Source organism: Telopea speciosissima, chromosome 9 (assembly GCF_018873765.1).
Source record: "Telopea speciosissima isolate NSW1024214 ecotype Mountain lineage chromosome 9, Tspe_v1, whole genome shotgun sequence".
NCBI lineage: Eukaryota > Viridiplantae > Streptophyta > Magnoliopsida > Proteales > Proteaceae > Telopea > Telopea speciosissima.
The window spans coordinates 5,455,445-5,471,526 of NC_057924.1; the positions used below are offsets into that span (position 1 = coordinate 5,455,445).

A 16,082-nucleotide genomic window follows, 5' to 3' on the forward strand; every position below is an offset into this window, starting at 1 on the left:
GGGCATTTCAGACCTCCAACATATAGTGGGGAACTAATGTTGACAGTAGATTTGTTGGTGAACATTTTACCACGGTAAATGAAAACTTTTGCCCCTATTAAGCTTAAGGGAGAGGATTTTCTGAGTAAGCGGCATAAAAAAGCCCAACTATGAGATGTGGTAAAATGGTATCATATACATTTCATATGAGAAAGAGAGAGATGGACACAAAATGTTAATTGAAGAATTATAGGTTTACCTTCGGAACCTAATTTATCTTAAGCCACGTCATGATGGCCATCATTGTGCTTAGATGGGTGCCAAGGAACAGTAAGAGAATGTAGAATGATCCAAAAAAATCAAGACATCAATATTTTGAGAGGTAAAATGGTCCAATCCGGCCTGATATGGTTATCAATCGAGACCAATACGGGCAACCAATATAGATACCCAAAACCATTAAGGAGGAAAACTTTCTCCTTTTCTTCCCGTTGATTAATCACTTAAAGTAAGGGAAGTTTTTTATTTTTAATCGGACGGTTAAAACTAGATCGAATGATGTGTCCTTCATCTGTACAATTAAGTATTGACCATCAACCACAAGTCAATGATATTCTGCAAGATAGTCAAACAAATCGAAATGGTCAAGATTGTTGACACGTAGTAGTCGTGTACAAGTAGTCCAAGACTTTGGTCCCAAGTCCCAACTGCCAACACATCCTCACAAGTCACAACCGTTGGATTGGTCCATAGAGGCTTGAGATCGTTAAATTTGGATCAAGAGAGCCCCACGCGGTGCTAATTATTTGATCAAGTGTTTCCGATCATCTTCCAATCTAAGCTCTCAGATCAACAAGTGGTCCCACAAATGTAGGTGTAAATCTAAATCAACAGCCACGATATCCCTGCGTATGTCCAAATGTCCAAGGGAGTATGCTGGCTGGTACTTCAGATTACACTGTAACTTTTAGAAAGAAAGCAACAACGGAAAATAGGGAAATGGCGGTTAACTCGTAAGAAGAAAGTCCAAGGCTGTGTAAGAGAACCCGAATGGCCTTCAAATATGGAAAGCTTTTCATTGTCCAAGAAGAAAAGGAAGGAGAGAAGGAGAGAAGAAGAGAGAAAATTCGTTCATGCTTCAAGAGAAACTCCATTTTTTCCACTCAAAATGATAGTATGGCTGAAACAGTTGCAGGCCGCGTACGGGTTTACGTTCCTATGGCTTATCTCTTTGGTTTACTTCATTCAGGTCTGGATTTCGCACGTCAAGCTATGATATTTGTTGGCTTGATTGAATTGAATTCATCCATTGATGGTTTTTGAAGAATTTAAATTGGTTTTGGTTTTTGAGTTGTTGTGTATTTGTGATCCTATCGTTTTCGTTTGCTGCGTTAAAATTTATTTATTTTAGGGGTTTTGGTGATGAGCTTCGAGGATATTGTAGGTTTGAGGTTATCTATTCTTATGATTTTGGGTCTTTTAGATTTGGAACATTTACCTTCCTTACTTGATTCAGGATTTCGAAGCTCATTTATTTGGTGAGACTTATCAAATACTTTTATTGAGTGATGGACCTGGATTTCTTGTTGAATTAGTTGAGTGAAATTGAGTAGATAGATAGATAATAAATACTAAATTACCAATGACTGCCTTTTATGGGAGGATGTCTTAAGAGTTTGATTAATTGGAAGCTGAGTGTTGGTGTGGCTACCTTGGACATAAATTTGAGTGTAAAAGAGCATTATTTTTAGTCTCAACCAAGGACAATTTTCTCATGCCTTAATTGGAGATGTGCACGAGGTTTCCACCTTTTGGAAGATTTGCTGACTGAAGAGGACCATGTTAATGTTAGTTATATGCTTCCCTCCATCTTAATGTTGAGGATATTGTTTCAAACAATTGTTTGGAGGCTTGGCTGAAGGACTATTCAATTTACCCAACAAATTTGGGGATGAGAATATATTTTTTCTTTTCTCTTTGAATCATGTCACAGATAGTGACCCTTTACTTTTCCAAATAATACTGTAGGGAGTATGGAACTTGGGGGGTTGGTTTATGTTAGGTCAGTTTAGTAGGTCAAGAAGGAAGGCTCCCTCTGGTTGGATACAAAATATATGAAAATAAAGTATTTTCACAAGGAAGACCAATGACAGAACAGAAAATGGTTAGACTTTTAGATAGTATATGGAAACTAAAGTAACATATTTCTTCTTTTAATATTTTTCTAACAAAAGCTGAAGGATTGGTAATGTTAGTTACTATATTTAGTAAAATTATAAGGTACAAAACTGTCGTTGGTATGACTGGAAAATTTTTTATTTTGTTTTTGTTTTGATTTTACTTTACCTCTTTAAATTTTAAATGTACCAGATGGAGTGTGAGGGAAAAGTCTCTTACAGAGGAAATCCTAATCCTTCTGTCCATCTGACACAATGAATAATTACATCTTCTGAGTGGCCAACAAAATCTGCGATTTCCTCTACTTCCACCTCCTTCAACTCTTTCCATAAACCAGGTTGTAGACCAGCCCAAGCTATAGAAAGAATATATGTTCAGCAATGGCCTTCGCTAAACATAGCGAATTTGAAGAAGTGAAGGTATCTATTGTGAAGAGTAGAATGCACCGACCAAAGGTCCTCCCACATCTTAACTTTATCTGCTCTACCCACATAAAATATCTGCTGTTCAATTTTGGAAGTGGTCTCCTGAAGCTTTTCCAAGGGCATGCAAGGGTGACTAGTGGCTGAATTTGACTCCCTCCTATATCCAATACCATAACAAGATCTAGTGTCCTTATGCCACAGTTTATGAGAAAGGGACCTTATACGACAAGCTCTCAGTCTGTCTTCTGCCACACTGCAACATTGCCTCCTCCATCCACATTAATGTCACAACTGTGTACACTTTTCAAAGCAGTCTTCTCATGCTATTCCAAGGAAACGTGCAAGGGTGATGACTGTCGGCTGACCTGAGTCCTATCCACCTGCCAAACTGTAACGTATGCCACAAGCTCTCTGGCTCCTAGGATACTGCCATAGTGATTTGGTAAATAGCGCTTCATTATTAATTGGATATTTCTCTGCCCAAGGCGTCCTTTCCCATTCTTTTGCTCATGAATTGTGATATAGCGCCAAATAAGCCACTGCCAATTGAGACTTTAGGTGAGAGGAAATAGGGGACCCTATACCATACATCCTGCTGCCTTGGGATGACTGCTTGTTACATCATAGCAGCACGACCAAACGGAGGGTGGTCTACGATCACAAACGGATGCAACAAGCAAGGGCCTGACTATATACAATGGCTAGCGTGCCCTTTAGAGTAAGTAAAGCACGGTAGCGCAGCTGCGCAGTAGTTTTCTTTGTGGGTATTTTGATTTGTTTTGTTCAGTCAATTACAATACAGTAATAATATTACGATTACACTTTTTAATTGGAATAAGAATTTGGGTCTTATCTCTGTCTTATCTCTTTCCGATGTGCACTTAAACAAAAAAATACGTATGGGATAAGAGAATTCCTACTAAAATACGTATGGGATAAGAGAATTCCTACTATTACTATTCTCTTTCTTTCTCTTAATTGAAGAAATTATTGGAAAATAAAAGAGCAACTACAATAATGAGTAATAACCCCCAGTAGAGACTGGTACGATTTAATTCAACATTTTGTTTGTTCGGGAACACACCTATAAAGTAAGGCATTTCCTCCTATTGAGTCAGTATTGGGGCTTTGCAGACTAAGAAAGAATAAGTAAGCTAAAGACCCTCTCTGGTTTGCGGACAATTGTTTGAATGTTTTTCCTAGAGCCTTAATTATGAAGTGATAGTAAATCAGAAGACTGGCTACCTCTTAATTGGACGTACTTCCTATTCCAAACTGAAAATTTCTCCTCGCATTTCTCTGTGATCGGACACTGAGGCTCCCTATTTCTTGGATTTCCCCCGAAGGAAGACCCAATGTGAGCTCTCATTCAAACATCCATGATAACAGAAATTCATCCCCAATGTCCTTATCTCCTCTATATAAGAAATTCATCACTGCAAGGCAAGAGGGGGAATAGCATAATGCAAAAGTGATGAAATATACTGCATTCTTTAATTCTTCTTTTCACACATTTCTATGGGCCCTTTTAGCCCATGATAATATGCTCTACCCTATTTTTGGCTGCATCCTGTGACTTCAACACATCGACTGCTAGTCACCATAAAGTGGTTTTTCCTGAAATTATGAAAAATTTTACCCAAAGAATACAAGAAGGGTGTCGTATCTTTCAAACCCAAATTATTGGTGAAAAATTGTGATTTATATTGTAGGACTGTGATCATGTGAATTGAGACCTTAGTCTGACACAATGGTTTCCCCTATACTAAAATTAATAACTATTTTCTAGAACTGCATGCATCCTGCATTTTATAGTTATTTTTTCTCTTATAGGATGCACATTTAGAACAGTTTTTATATGTGGTATTCTGAACTGTCAATGAGGATATTTCCCCACTTTCTCTTTCTCAGCTTCAATTACACTATCTTCGCTTTCTGAATCTCAATGGTTACATGTGAATGCAGGGTTTCAGATCATTTGTATGGACTGCAGTTTCTTATCAACTGAAAGACAACCTTAATTTGTCACCTTCAGCCTCTCAGCTTGTGTTTTCTGTATCATTTTTCCCATGGAGTATAAAGCCCCTTTATGGGTACTGGTCTATCTACCTCTCTTGAATCTTCTATTTTAAACTTTTTTACTTGAAAATGACATCTTACTTTGTATTCGACCAATAAATGGGTGTTAGACATGGAATAAGCAACAAAAATGTACAAGCATATTCAAGTAGAGGAAAATAGGATATTCATTCAAAATGTATTAGAACTATTTCTGCAGAAAATACAAAATTATGAAACCCTAGACAAAATATTTTTAAGAGACAAAAGTGTAGGTGGTAAGTTATTGAAACATTAAAGCATATATGTTTTTCTATGTAGTTGTGTTATGAAACCTTGATAAATTATTTTAGGACCCAGGTTTCTATCTAGGTCGCATGGCCTGGAGGGTACCTCTAGGTTGTGCAAAAGTATTTCCATGTGGCAGGTCAGATGGGGCTGAAATTATGTGGATAGGATAGAACCCAAGGTCCCTGCTTATATTTCTAGCTCCAGCTCAAATGGAGTTAGCCAAGAAGCAAAACAAAGCATTGGAAAATCCAGTGGATAAATGAAACTTATTGGAAAGAAATGGATTGCTGGAAAAGTACGCGGGGAAAATGCCAATATATGGGAGGGTATATGATTGAATTTTAGTCTAAAATTTGAAAGGTGGCCAATCCAGACCATTTCCCTGGATATTCAATGGCCGAAATTGCTCCATCACCATTCCATGTCCTTTTGCTTTTCTTTAGGAGACAAAGTTTATGTGGGGCATATCATCTTTTTATGTTATTCAATCTCTTTATATTTGAACTTGTGATTTTCTCTTATCTTGTCTTGCTATGTAGCTTTTACTTTTGACCAGTGTTTTAACGTGAAGTATAATGAGGGGTGTCCAACTTGCATAAAAAGTAATGTGTAAGCCTCACAACATGGAACATTAGCTTTACATTACTCTTTAATAATTAAAATACATGACATATTCATCCATTTTGGAGAAAACCAACAATATAGAGGAAGTATATAACAAATGTGGGGACAAAATTTTGAAAGGAAGTAATGATAATAGAAACAATTGGCCCCAGCATTTCATGGTCTGAAAGTCTATGTGCTTCACCACTGAAGTGTAAGCTTTAAGGCATGAGCTGCTTTATGTTTGCCTAAAGAAATAAAATGAAAACATAAAGCATCACATGCCTTTTTAAGTTTTGAGTTGTACAAAATGACTTATATGTAGATTTCGTTTTTGGTGCCAATATTCGCACTTTTGTATGTCTGATAATGTATAAGACTATAAGTAATGGCAGAAGGAAAATTTATTGACGAAGGTTTTGTGTATACAATCATGCAGGTATATGGTGTACAACATGGCATTTTGTGTTATTATTGTAGTTATATTTTCCAGCAGAAGCCTAACTTTTTTCTTCTTATGCAGAATAGTGTCGGATTGTATTCCTATAAGAGGGAGGAAAAGGATTCCATACTTAGTCATCTCAACCATACTCTCTCTGTTCCCATGGCTAATTCTAGGGCTAAAAGCATCTCTGAGGAGTTACAGTGGACCTCTTATGATTATTTTAACTGTGCAAAACTTAGGTTCAGCAATGACAGATGTTGTGGTTGATGCAATGATTGCTGAAGCAGTACGGTGTGATCGGTATGTTCGTTCTTTCATTTTGCTACTCATTTCAGTTCTTTGTATAGATGAGTTCTGAGGTACCTGTCAACCAGATTGCGACAGAGATATATCAATAGCATACCACTTTATATATAGATGCTGGACCCACCATTTGATGAGTGCCACATTTGAGATTTCCTTGTGCCAAAACTATACCAAACAGAGGATTGCAATGACTCCCCTCAGCAGGATTACTGTGAATCAAATTTTTTTTTTTGGGGGGGGGGGGGTTGGGTTAGAGATACCAATGGAAACCTTTTTTTCTGCACGAATCGATTCTTAGTGTTGATCTCACATGTATAAAAGGGCCATTACTCAGTGTTGGCCCTGCCTAAGCAAGGTCCTGAGAGGGGTGAGTTTGGAGTCGGTTCTAACCTTTGGATTTTTGTGCAAAGTGGTCACCCTCAAGACTTGAACACGGTCATGCAGCCCAAACCTTTTACCATTTATCTCATTTGTATGACTTGTCAAAATGGTGTATGCCAACTGTTGGATGTAGCTACGGTTGCAAGTACGCTGCTGTTTGGAAGTTTATAGTCTGTCATTACCTGAATTTGTTGTCAATCATGTTTGGGGGATCTGACTTGTGTTCTTATTGTTCTCCTGATCAGGGCAGCATTTGCTGGAGACCTTCAGTCAATGTCTTGGTTGGCAATGGCTGTTGGAGGAATCTGCGGGAGTTTGTTAGGTGGATTCGCACTTACCAACTTACAGATAGAGACGATTTTTCTACTTTTCTCTATACTCCCAGCCATGCAATTATTATCATGTGGTTTGGTTGAAGAAGATTCTTTAGGTGTCAAAGGTCTTCTGGAGCTTAGTAACTCAAGAAGCTCTCATAGAGAGGATAGAAATGGTAGCATCTCAGATTCTGACGATTCATCAGTCAAAAATTCCAAGGCAAGTACTACAAGGAGAAAAAAGAGCCATAAAAACAGCAAAAAACGAAAATTCATCTCAACTGGATCTGAAACTCTGCAAAAGGATGGTTCCTTGGCTGAACAGTGGTTCCAGTCTCTAAAATCAGCAATTTATAGTTTGTGTCGGGCATTTGGGCAACCCATCATCCTCAGGTAGGTTTTGAAGAAATCAATGGTATCAGTAGACCTTGGGGATCATCTACCAATGTCATATTGTTTAACTTGGTGCACCCTTGGTGGTGGTGGTGGTGGTGGTCACTGTTAGTTTGTCTCTCCCACTCTTTCTCTTCAACGCCAAACACAAACAAATTCCAATGTTATGTTTTTAACTGTCCAACCTGAAAATTTGTTAGGGAACTCAAATAAAGAGTGGTAGCTGGGTTGATTCTGACCATTTGATTGTGCTTTGTGTTGTGTTCTTTGGAAGATTCATCTGTGGGACCCACCAGGCCACTACCATCAGTTTCTCCCAATGTAATGTCCATCCTTGGTAGGTTCCCTCAAGGTTAAATACTTTTCCCTTTCTTTGAGAATCTTCCATTTGTTATTCTTACTAATTATGGTTGTGATTGAATTCATTTTGGGAAGGCCAGACCAATGACTTGGTTTTTCTTAGCACATGTCACTGTTCCAAACCTGTCGTCGGTCATGTTCTATTACCAGACCGAATTCTTAAACTTGGATGCATCCTTTCTGGGTACTTCACGCATTGTTGGGTGGTTAGGCCTTATGGTTGGAACCTTCATTTTCAATCGCTTCATGAGGAACATGAAGTTAAGAAGAATTCTCATGTAAGTAGTTTTGTTTAGAAGTCTTTCTCTCTTTCATGTTTTCTGTTTTGGCGGGAAAGTCTTACGTCATGATTTTTTTTTTCATTACTAATGATGTTATCACTGAAACTACTTTCTTTTATCCACGAAATAAAACATGCAGGTTGGCCCATGTTGGTCTTGCTATTTTGAGTCTCCTCGATATCGCTCTAGTGTCTCGAGTGAATGTTTCATTTGGCATCTCAGATAAAATTATGGTTCTATGTGGGTCTGCTCTTGCCGATGCAGTCAATCAATTTAAGTATGTGTACTTTACCTTCCCTACTATTTTCCCTTTCTACTACTGAATCAATAGGACACATCAAAACATGCACTCATGCCAAACTTTTCCTATTTCAACCAGATTTAGTTGCAACACATTACCCTAGTTAATTGAGACATCTTGGTCTCAACTTTCAACTAATTATCAACCAAAGTAGTGTTAATATATTGAGCAATTTTATATTGTACTCGTCTGCTATTATTGGGCAGTAGTTGGCGAAATGACTTTGTTTGTCCAGCATCTATTTCTTTTTAAGGCAGGGGATCGCCACACTGCCAGTGTGGGAACGGATCTCCCATGCCAAGCCAATGGGAGCACAGGAGAGGTGGCGCACAGTTCATATATAGCGCGGCGCCCACATGTCAGGGGGGAGAGAGAGAGTGTTAGAGGGTTAATGATACCTGCAGCATGGCATCATTTTCCTTTCTTTCTATTGGTGGATATAGAATCTTTTGTCTCTTTTCAGATGCCCATAGTGATACACACAACTCAACTCAACAAAGCCTTTTGCCAACTTAATGGGTTGGCTGCATGAGTCCTGGTTTTCCATTCAACTATATTTAAAGCCATGTTTGTTGTGAACCCAAAGCCATTCATATATCTTATCCATATTTATAGATACTTGTAGAAAAGCGTCAATCTGTGATAACTTTCAGATAGCAATAGAAAGTGCCAAACTATGATAACTTTCAGATAGCAATGGAAAGTGCCAAACTATGATAACTTTCAGATAGCTAAACAGATAAGGGAAAAGTACACACTTTCTAGCGTCCAATGGAAAGAAATAGCACAGGCCTTGTTAATTAGGAACTAGTGTTAATAACTTTTCCAAGAACCAAGTCTTCTATTAGCAGAAGGTTGAGGAGACCAGCAAATACTTCATGGATATCCTGACTTCCTATTTTCTTTTGTGCAGGTTTATGCCATTCCTGATACTCTCTGGACAGCTTTGTCCACCAGGTATTGAGGGGACCCTATTTGCGCTCTTCATGTCCATAAATAACCTTGGATCCACATTGGGATCATTTGTAGGTGCTGGTTTGGCCTCTGTGCTGAACATCTCATCGGGTTCCTTCGACAACCTTCTGTTAGGAATATTTGTTCAAGTGATCTGCATATTCATCCCAATTGGATTCTTATTCTTGATACCAAAAGAAGCCATAGGGATAACAGCTTAGTTGTGGACTACTTTTTCTTCTTTCTGGGAGTGAAGTATCTTATACACACTGGAGGAGAGTGAAAGTGACAACTATTGGCCTCAGAATTCTAACTTAGCTTTGGAAGTAATTTTTGTTAGTTGTTAACTAATAGAATTGGCTAAAATGTTTTGAGATTGTTTTAGCAGTTTAATCTTTGGCATATATTAATGTTATTAGCTGTTGAAGTTTGTAGGGCAATGTGGGTAGACACTCCCAGTGATACAAAGTTGTAATGAGCCTACTTCATGAGAAGTGAATGATGTGTACAGAAGCAATTATTTAAGTTATATTGAAATTCATGAGATTAGTATCCCAATTGTCTGCAATTCAGTCCCCTACTATATCCTTCGCCCCCCGCCCCCCTCTGCCCCAACCACCCTTTTTTGTTTGCTTTTTCACATTAGGTGAATGATGTTTGCTTAAGGAATTTTTTAGGAGTGTTGAAAAGCACTAGACTTCCTTCCTCAAAGTTTCAGCCGCCTAGTGTATATTTTCTCTTCACCCCCTTCCCTCCATTTCCATTTAAAAAAAAAAACTGCCCTCCATTTCCTTTTTGTTCTACTTTACTGCATATTACTTCCACATGTGACATTTAGTATTTTTCAAAATAATTTCATGTTATCTTGGGAAAAAAATGTGCTTGCCATCTACTTTCAGAGGGATCCCATTATGATCATTTGGAGCAGCCACTGCCAATGCCTGTTGACATATATATATGAACTCACAAAATGAATGCTCTTCTTGTTTCTGGTTTACACTGGAGAGGTTGACAACGTCATCCTGTTTTACCATTCAACTTTATTCTTGGTATTTCAGACAGGCATATATTTTGAAGGGTACTGTTTCTCATGTTTTCCACCAGTCTAGTGACGACGAACAATTGTTCATTTACAGGTAAAAACAAGGGTTTCTGAAGCATTCTAATGTGAACCTAGCTTTTCAAAGGAGATATCCCTTCTTCATTGTTTATCGAAGTCCATAAGAACTCATCTCTTCCTAGTGCAAAGTGTTTTTTTTTTTTTCATGATCTTAACTTCATTCTGGGGCTGTGTTGGGTAAACATTCTCGGAATAAATTTTGGGTCTAGAATGCTTTCTGAAACCTGATTCTTCTCTATTTTCTCCCTTCATAATGCGTTTTAAACCCAGAATCTATTCTGAGAATGCATAAACACAACCTGAATCTTGAAAGATTGGTGGTTTTTTCTGAGAGGCAGAGATTAGTACTTTTTGCCTTAACCATAGGCAGAATTGTAACTAGCAAATTAGTCAGCAATATGAGATTGCAACTTTCTTCCCATTAGCTTCTCTAAGTTTTCCTTGTGCTTCTGTCCATGTTGTTAAATTGTAGGGAGAGGGTTCTCGAAGCAAGCCGGGTTGCTTGCGTCCCTTCACAGAGATTTTTTTAAAAAGAATATAAAGAAGAAGAAATAAGGCTCCCATCCCAGACTGCGTGGTACCTGCACCCAGAAATGGGAAGGGCAAAATGACCGCTTTGCCCACTGTGAAATGAAAAATCCGATCCCTATTGAATGCCCCTGCACCCTCTCATTGGCCTCTATGTTGGCGCAGCCTGACAGCGATCCTTCTCCCATAAAAAAAAATCATGTGAGGAGGCATAGGCAATGCCGCTTGCTAATTTAAGGCTAAAAATTAAATTTATAATTGTTGCAGGTAGAATATCTACTGGAAATGAAATAACTATCCCTCTGGAATGTAATGTGTTTTCAGTCTGATTGAAACTCCTGTAGAAAATCACCTCTGTTCCTCTTCTTGATTGGGTGATATTAAATGTGCTTATTGTGTGGTCCATGCATCAAATGAAAATATTTATATTCAAATTGCATCTATGTTGATGCCTCTGTCTGCACTCTCATTGGTCCCGTACTGGTGCAAACGTTACATGACCAAACAACGATCTCTTCCCCCCCCCCCTCCCCCCTCCTCCCTCCTCCCTCTCAAATAAAAAGAAGGGAAAAAGGACTCTATACAAGAGTGTGGTCTATGCCAACACTCCCATGAGTCTATCTCTCTCTTCTCTATATGAAAAGACACCTTCGTCCCCATGTTTTGAGGAAGAGAGAGAGACATCGGATTGCTGGCGTAGGCCACACTCTCGGACAGAAAACTATTTCCCCAAAAAATAATAAGATGGAAGTGGAAATTTACATGCTGCCTATTTATATTAACATCTTACACTCGCCACATATTTAATGAGGAGAGAGAAGAAGACCCACACACTTAATAAAGAGAGAGAACGTGAGAAGGAAGTATTTCTTTTTCCCAATGGTATAGGGGCAAGAGATCACTACCTGGTCGTGTGTGGCCCGTGTTGCGTGCAAGCCTCATGGGGGTGGGATTTCTGCATTTCAATCAAGGCGGGGTGGTCATTTTGTATCCACTTGTATCTAGGCGCGACTGCACAAGGGCCATGCAACTAGGTAGTGTTCTTTTTTTGATGAAAGTGTAATCACACAAACCACACCCCAATCTGAAAAGATTTCTTCTTTTTCCCATAGTATAGTTACAAAGTGAAAGCAAATCTCTCTCCAATTGGAGGGTCTCATTTGAAATTGCTAAAGAGATGGGGATCAAGGAGCTTTCATGCCAGAGATTTAATTCTTTAGTACTTGTTTAGATCTCTTCAAAACATTGATTGGGAGATGAGAAGCTGGTCTTAGGAATTTAAGGGAAATGAGTCCTCTTCACTAACTTGAAAGTGATAGGACGGGAGGCACCCACATCCAACTTATGAACCTTTCTTCTTTTTGATGTATTAGAGATTTTTCCAAAGGTGCTTATGTTTTGATAGTTTTAGCTTAGGTTTACTTTTTTTCACCCTTAACTTGTTGGCATCTTATTTGCTCTCTTAGGTTCTTTGAATAAATATATTTTCTACCTAAAAATAGAAGTTTCTCAAACTTCTATCTATTTGTATTTTGATCGTGTGGGGAACTATCAAGTGCAGAAATAGTTTTACATTTTTTTTGTTTTTTTGGTAGAACAGAAATAGTTTTACATGGAACATCATAAAACAAATAAATAAAAATCCAAATATGGTGATGCACTCCTAATATATACTTAGACTAAATAATTTTGGCCTTAAGCTTTTGAAACATATTTTAATAGACAGGAGACCAATTCTTAGATGAATAATATTATCTCATTGAAGGTTAGGTTGGCCTCAAACCATTTACAACTCCATTCAAAGAGATCCACGTGGGTTAATTAATGATCTACCTAATCATATTATGTATTTACTACTCTCGTGAAGACACTGATAATCTACTTCCCCCTTTCCTTTTCAGCATATCCAAAAAAAAGAAAAAAAAATCTCCACCCTTATAGCATGGTTTTTAATATCGGTATCGGTCTCTCGATACAGATATCGATATCGATACATAGGTCGTATTCAATGGTTTTGCCCTTCATTTTTTTTTAAAAAGTAAACAAATTTGCCCTTCATAAGAACCAGTTCCACCGATATGGGATGGGCCAAGTAAACCAATACAAATCGTCGGATAGACCGATCCGATACCAATATTTGAAATTATGGCCCAGAGTGTGGTGATCCTTTTCCACAGCCTCTCACATTCTAATTGTGTGGAATTCACATTGACACTCTCTCCGCCATAATCATATAAACTCATTATTAACAAAATAATTTCCCATGATGTGATTGGTGTGAAGTGGGCTATACTGGAGGTTTGAGAACTCTCTCCTTTAAAAAAACAAAAAGCTTTTAACCCCACATTTTTTCTTTCCCTCCATTTGGTTGAGTAGTTGGCGGTAATGGAGGCTTCAAAATTCAAACATTATGGGATGAGTGAGAGAATTACGCGGGCAAAGATTCAAAATATAGTTATCTGTTTAATTTGATTGATTTCTAGTTGTTGCTGCCTGCTTCGTTCTACACCTAACAGTCAATGTAACTCTCCATGGACCTAAACTAAAATTTAGTTAGAAACCCTCCTTCGCTGGTGTTGGACACAGTTGAATTCTTGTTGGATATACAGTTAGTCCAATTCCAACCCGTACCTACCCATTCTCTGGTCTCTAAAATTACAACATAGTTCTCACCAGATTCTTGGGAGAGATAGAGAGAGCTATGGCAATTCGAGATGGGATCCCATTCTTGTACGTTTCAGATGCGCGCATATGGAATCCATCATATGGGACTCACTTGAGTGGATTCTATGTGTACGCCTTTGAGCGTACAAGACCCATTCTCATACGAGAATGGCAGCTGAACTCTAGCAATTCTCTGCTCAACCTAGAGGTGTCAAACGGTTGGTTTGGTCTGGTTTGATCAGTCTGGATCAGTTTTTCATGTACCGGTTCAAGCCATAATTGAGTCATTAAGAAGATATTTGGTTTCAGTTCCGTGTCCTTTTAATAGGTTGGCTCAAGACTCCTAATGGTCTGTTTTTGGGTTGTTATTGGTTCGGTTTACTATATATATACTATAAAAAAAATTTAATGTTTTATCAACTTCTCATTTTTTCTGGGTTTGGATTTTGGTTTGATCGGTCTAATCGACACTATTGATTCAATATCGTTTTTGAAAACCGTATAGATACTTGAATATTTCTTTGGGGCGCCGGCATGTGCCTAGGTGCAGGCTGCACTGCGGCATAAAGAACCTTCTCTCTTTTATCATATTTGTTAAGCACCAGGCTGAATAGAATTTTTTATTCAAAAAATACTAATAAAAATTAATAAATTTGACAAAAGTGATGGTTTTTTTTATGTAATCACACAAATCACACATCAATCCTAAAAGATTAACCAATTTTTGGGACCACGAAATGACGGATATGCACAACATATACCTGATGTGGACAACGATATTTACTGATGAATGCATGGGCAGTCGGTCTCATTACGGTTAATCCACCGACCACCAGCCATTTTAAAAGGGTTAGGTTGAGGCATAAGCTGCCGACCTGATGTGCTAACCCCACACTAAGCCTGACCCAAACCTGCTCAGTCGACCGACCAGTTGTTCACATAAGTCTAAAGTCTAAATTGAATAAAATAATTAAAAGATATGGTTTCCCACGCCGACAATGTGGGGTAATCTTTTCAATAATATGCACATATGATCAGAAAGGAGAGAGAGAGTAACATGGTTAGGACTTAGGATAGATGAGGGTGTAAGATAGCATCTCCACACTACCGATAGAAGATCTTTTTCTGAGGGTTTTCCACAGTGACAGTGTGGGGGAAATCTCCTACCCTACATCAATCATAATGTTGAAAATGATTTTATCTTGATGGGCTGATGTTCTCTGTGTCACAGCATAGCCTGCATCAAGACACATGGGTTTGCCATTCAGGGGTAGGGTGATCATTTTGCCTACCCCATGTGTCTAGGCGCAACCTACGCCGCCAACACAAAAAACATTTGGCCTATTTTGTAGGGCACTCACACGATCAGAGGGAAGAATATGAGAGGACATAAAACTACAAAACCCACATGGGTCAGAAAATGAGAGGACATAAGAAAGCATTCCTACATTGTTTTTTTTTTTATTTTTTTGATGAAAGAGAGAAATATTTATATTAAGAAGTAAAAGATGTACAACTATCGTCTAGCCAAGTTACATTAGTAAGAAAAGTTTGTTGAGCTAGGGATTTAAGCCAAGAAAAGAGAGAGAGGTCAGGTATATGTTTAAACAAGATGCCTGATGAACGATCCAAAATCTGCAAAAAATATTCTAGAACTTCTAACGGTCAACGAGAAAGGGATGGAGTTGGAAGAAGTCCAGGTAGCACCTTGTTAGAGTACCAAACTTCTTTCAGCTTCAAATCTCTCGATTTAGCCAGATCAAAACCATTGAGAATAGCTAACAATTTTGGTTCCAACTCATGTTGACTTTTAACTCTTCTTGCATTTGACAAAATGAAATTCCCATCTAACAAGATGCCAAGAGTCCATCCAGAACAGTCTATGTCCGTGGGATCAAGCCCTACGCAAACCAAAACAGGAAAGTCCAAAGTAGGTAAATGAAGCTTAAAATGATCACTTATATCCTGATTATTAGACAATACAACATTCCTACATTGTTGGTAAAAAAAATACTTTTGCCAATAATCAAAGATAAGGCTTATTTGTTGTTAGTTTATATTCTAAATTGTATGCAGCCGTCCAATTCTAAGTGTGCTCAGTAGTTGTGGAAGTGGTAGAAGGATATCTTATGCACAAAGGGTTGTGACCATCTTTATCAGTGTTGGCCAATATTGATATGGATCGGTCAAAAATATTAATAAAATAGTAAAAATCACTACAAATCAGTCAAAATCCCCAAAATACTGGTCAGAAAACCCCCCAAAATAACAAGCATCGAATCGAATTGGTCAATCCAACCAAGTTGACCGATCCAAGAATACTTTGTCGGATCGATCAAATCTCGATCGATACCAATCCAATCTGATGCCAGATTACGAACCATGTTTGGAATCGGGCCACATCAGGTTGTTACCAGACGTTAATTTGATCCACTTTTTTGCCGATATTGATATCGATATCATATCATTATCAGTCTCTGTACAATATCGATACGAATCGA

The 16,082-nt window shown here is 38.2% G+C and overlaps 1 protein-coding gene across 1 annotated transcript; it reads left to right on the forward strand.

The window, feature by feature from the left end:
• Positions 1–1,071: 1,071 nt before the first annotated feature.
• LOC122639300 (probable folate-biopterin transporter 4) lies at positions 1,072–9,820 on the forward strand. Its single transcript, XM_043832124.1, has 7 exons — positions 1,072–1,228; positions 4,548–4,675; positions 6,058–6,279; positions 6,912–7,373; positions 7,814–8,011; positions 8,154–8,291; positions 9,229–9,820. Exons 1-7 carry the CDS (start codon positions 1,148–1,150, stop codon positions 9,488–9,490), a joined length of 1,491 nt encoding a protein of 496 aa, XP_043688059.1. The 5' UTR covers positions 1,072–1,147; the 3' UTR covers positions 9,491–9,820.
• Positions 9,821–16,082: the final 6,262 nt, after the last annotated feature.

What these genes read in the sequence shown, in the direction of transcription:
- LOC122639300 (XM_043832124.1), top strand. Translation starts at nt 1,148, where the DNA reads ATGATAGTATGGCTGAAACAGTTGCAGGCCGCGTACGGGTTTACGTTC. An exon ending in CTTTGGTTTACTTCATTCAG is followed by an intron (nt 1,229 to 4,547) that starts GTCTGGATTTCG and finishes ATGTGAATGCAG; the next exon opens with GGTTTCAGATCATTTGTATG. An exon ending in AGTATAAAGCCCCTTTATGG is followed by an intron (nt 4,676 to 6,057) that starts GTACTGGTCTAT and finishes CTTCTTATGCAG; the next exon opens with AATAGTGTCGGATTGTATTC.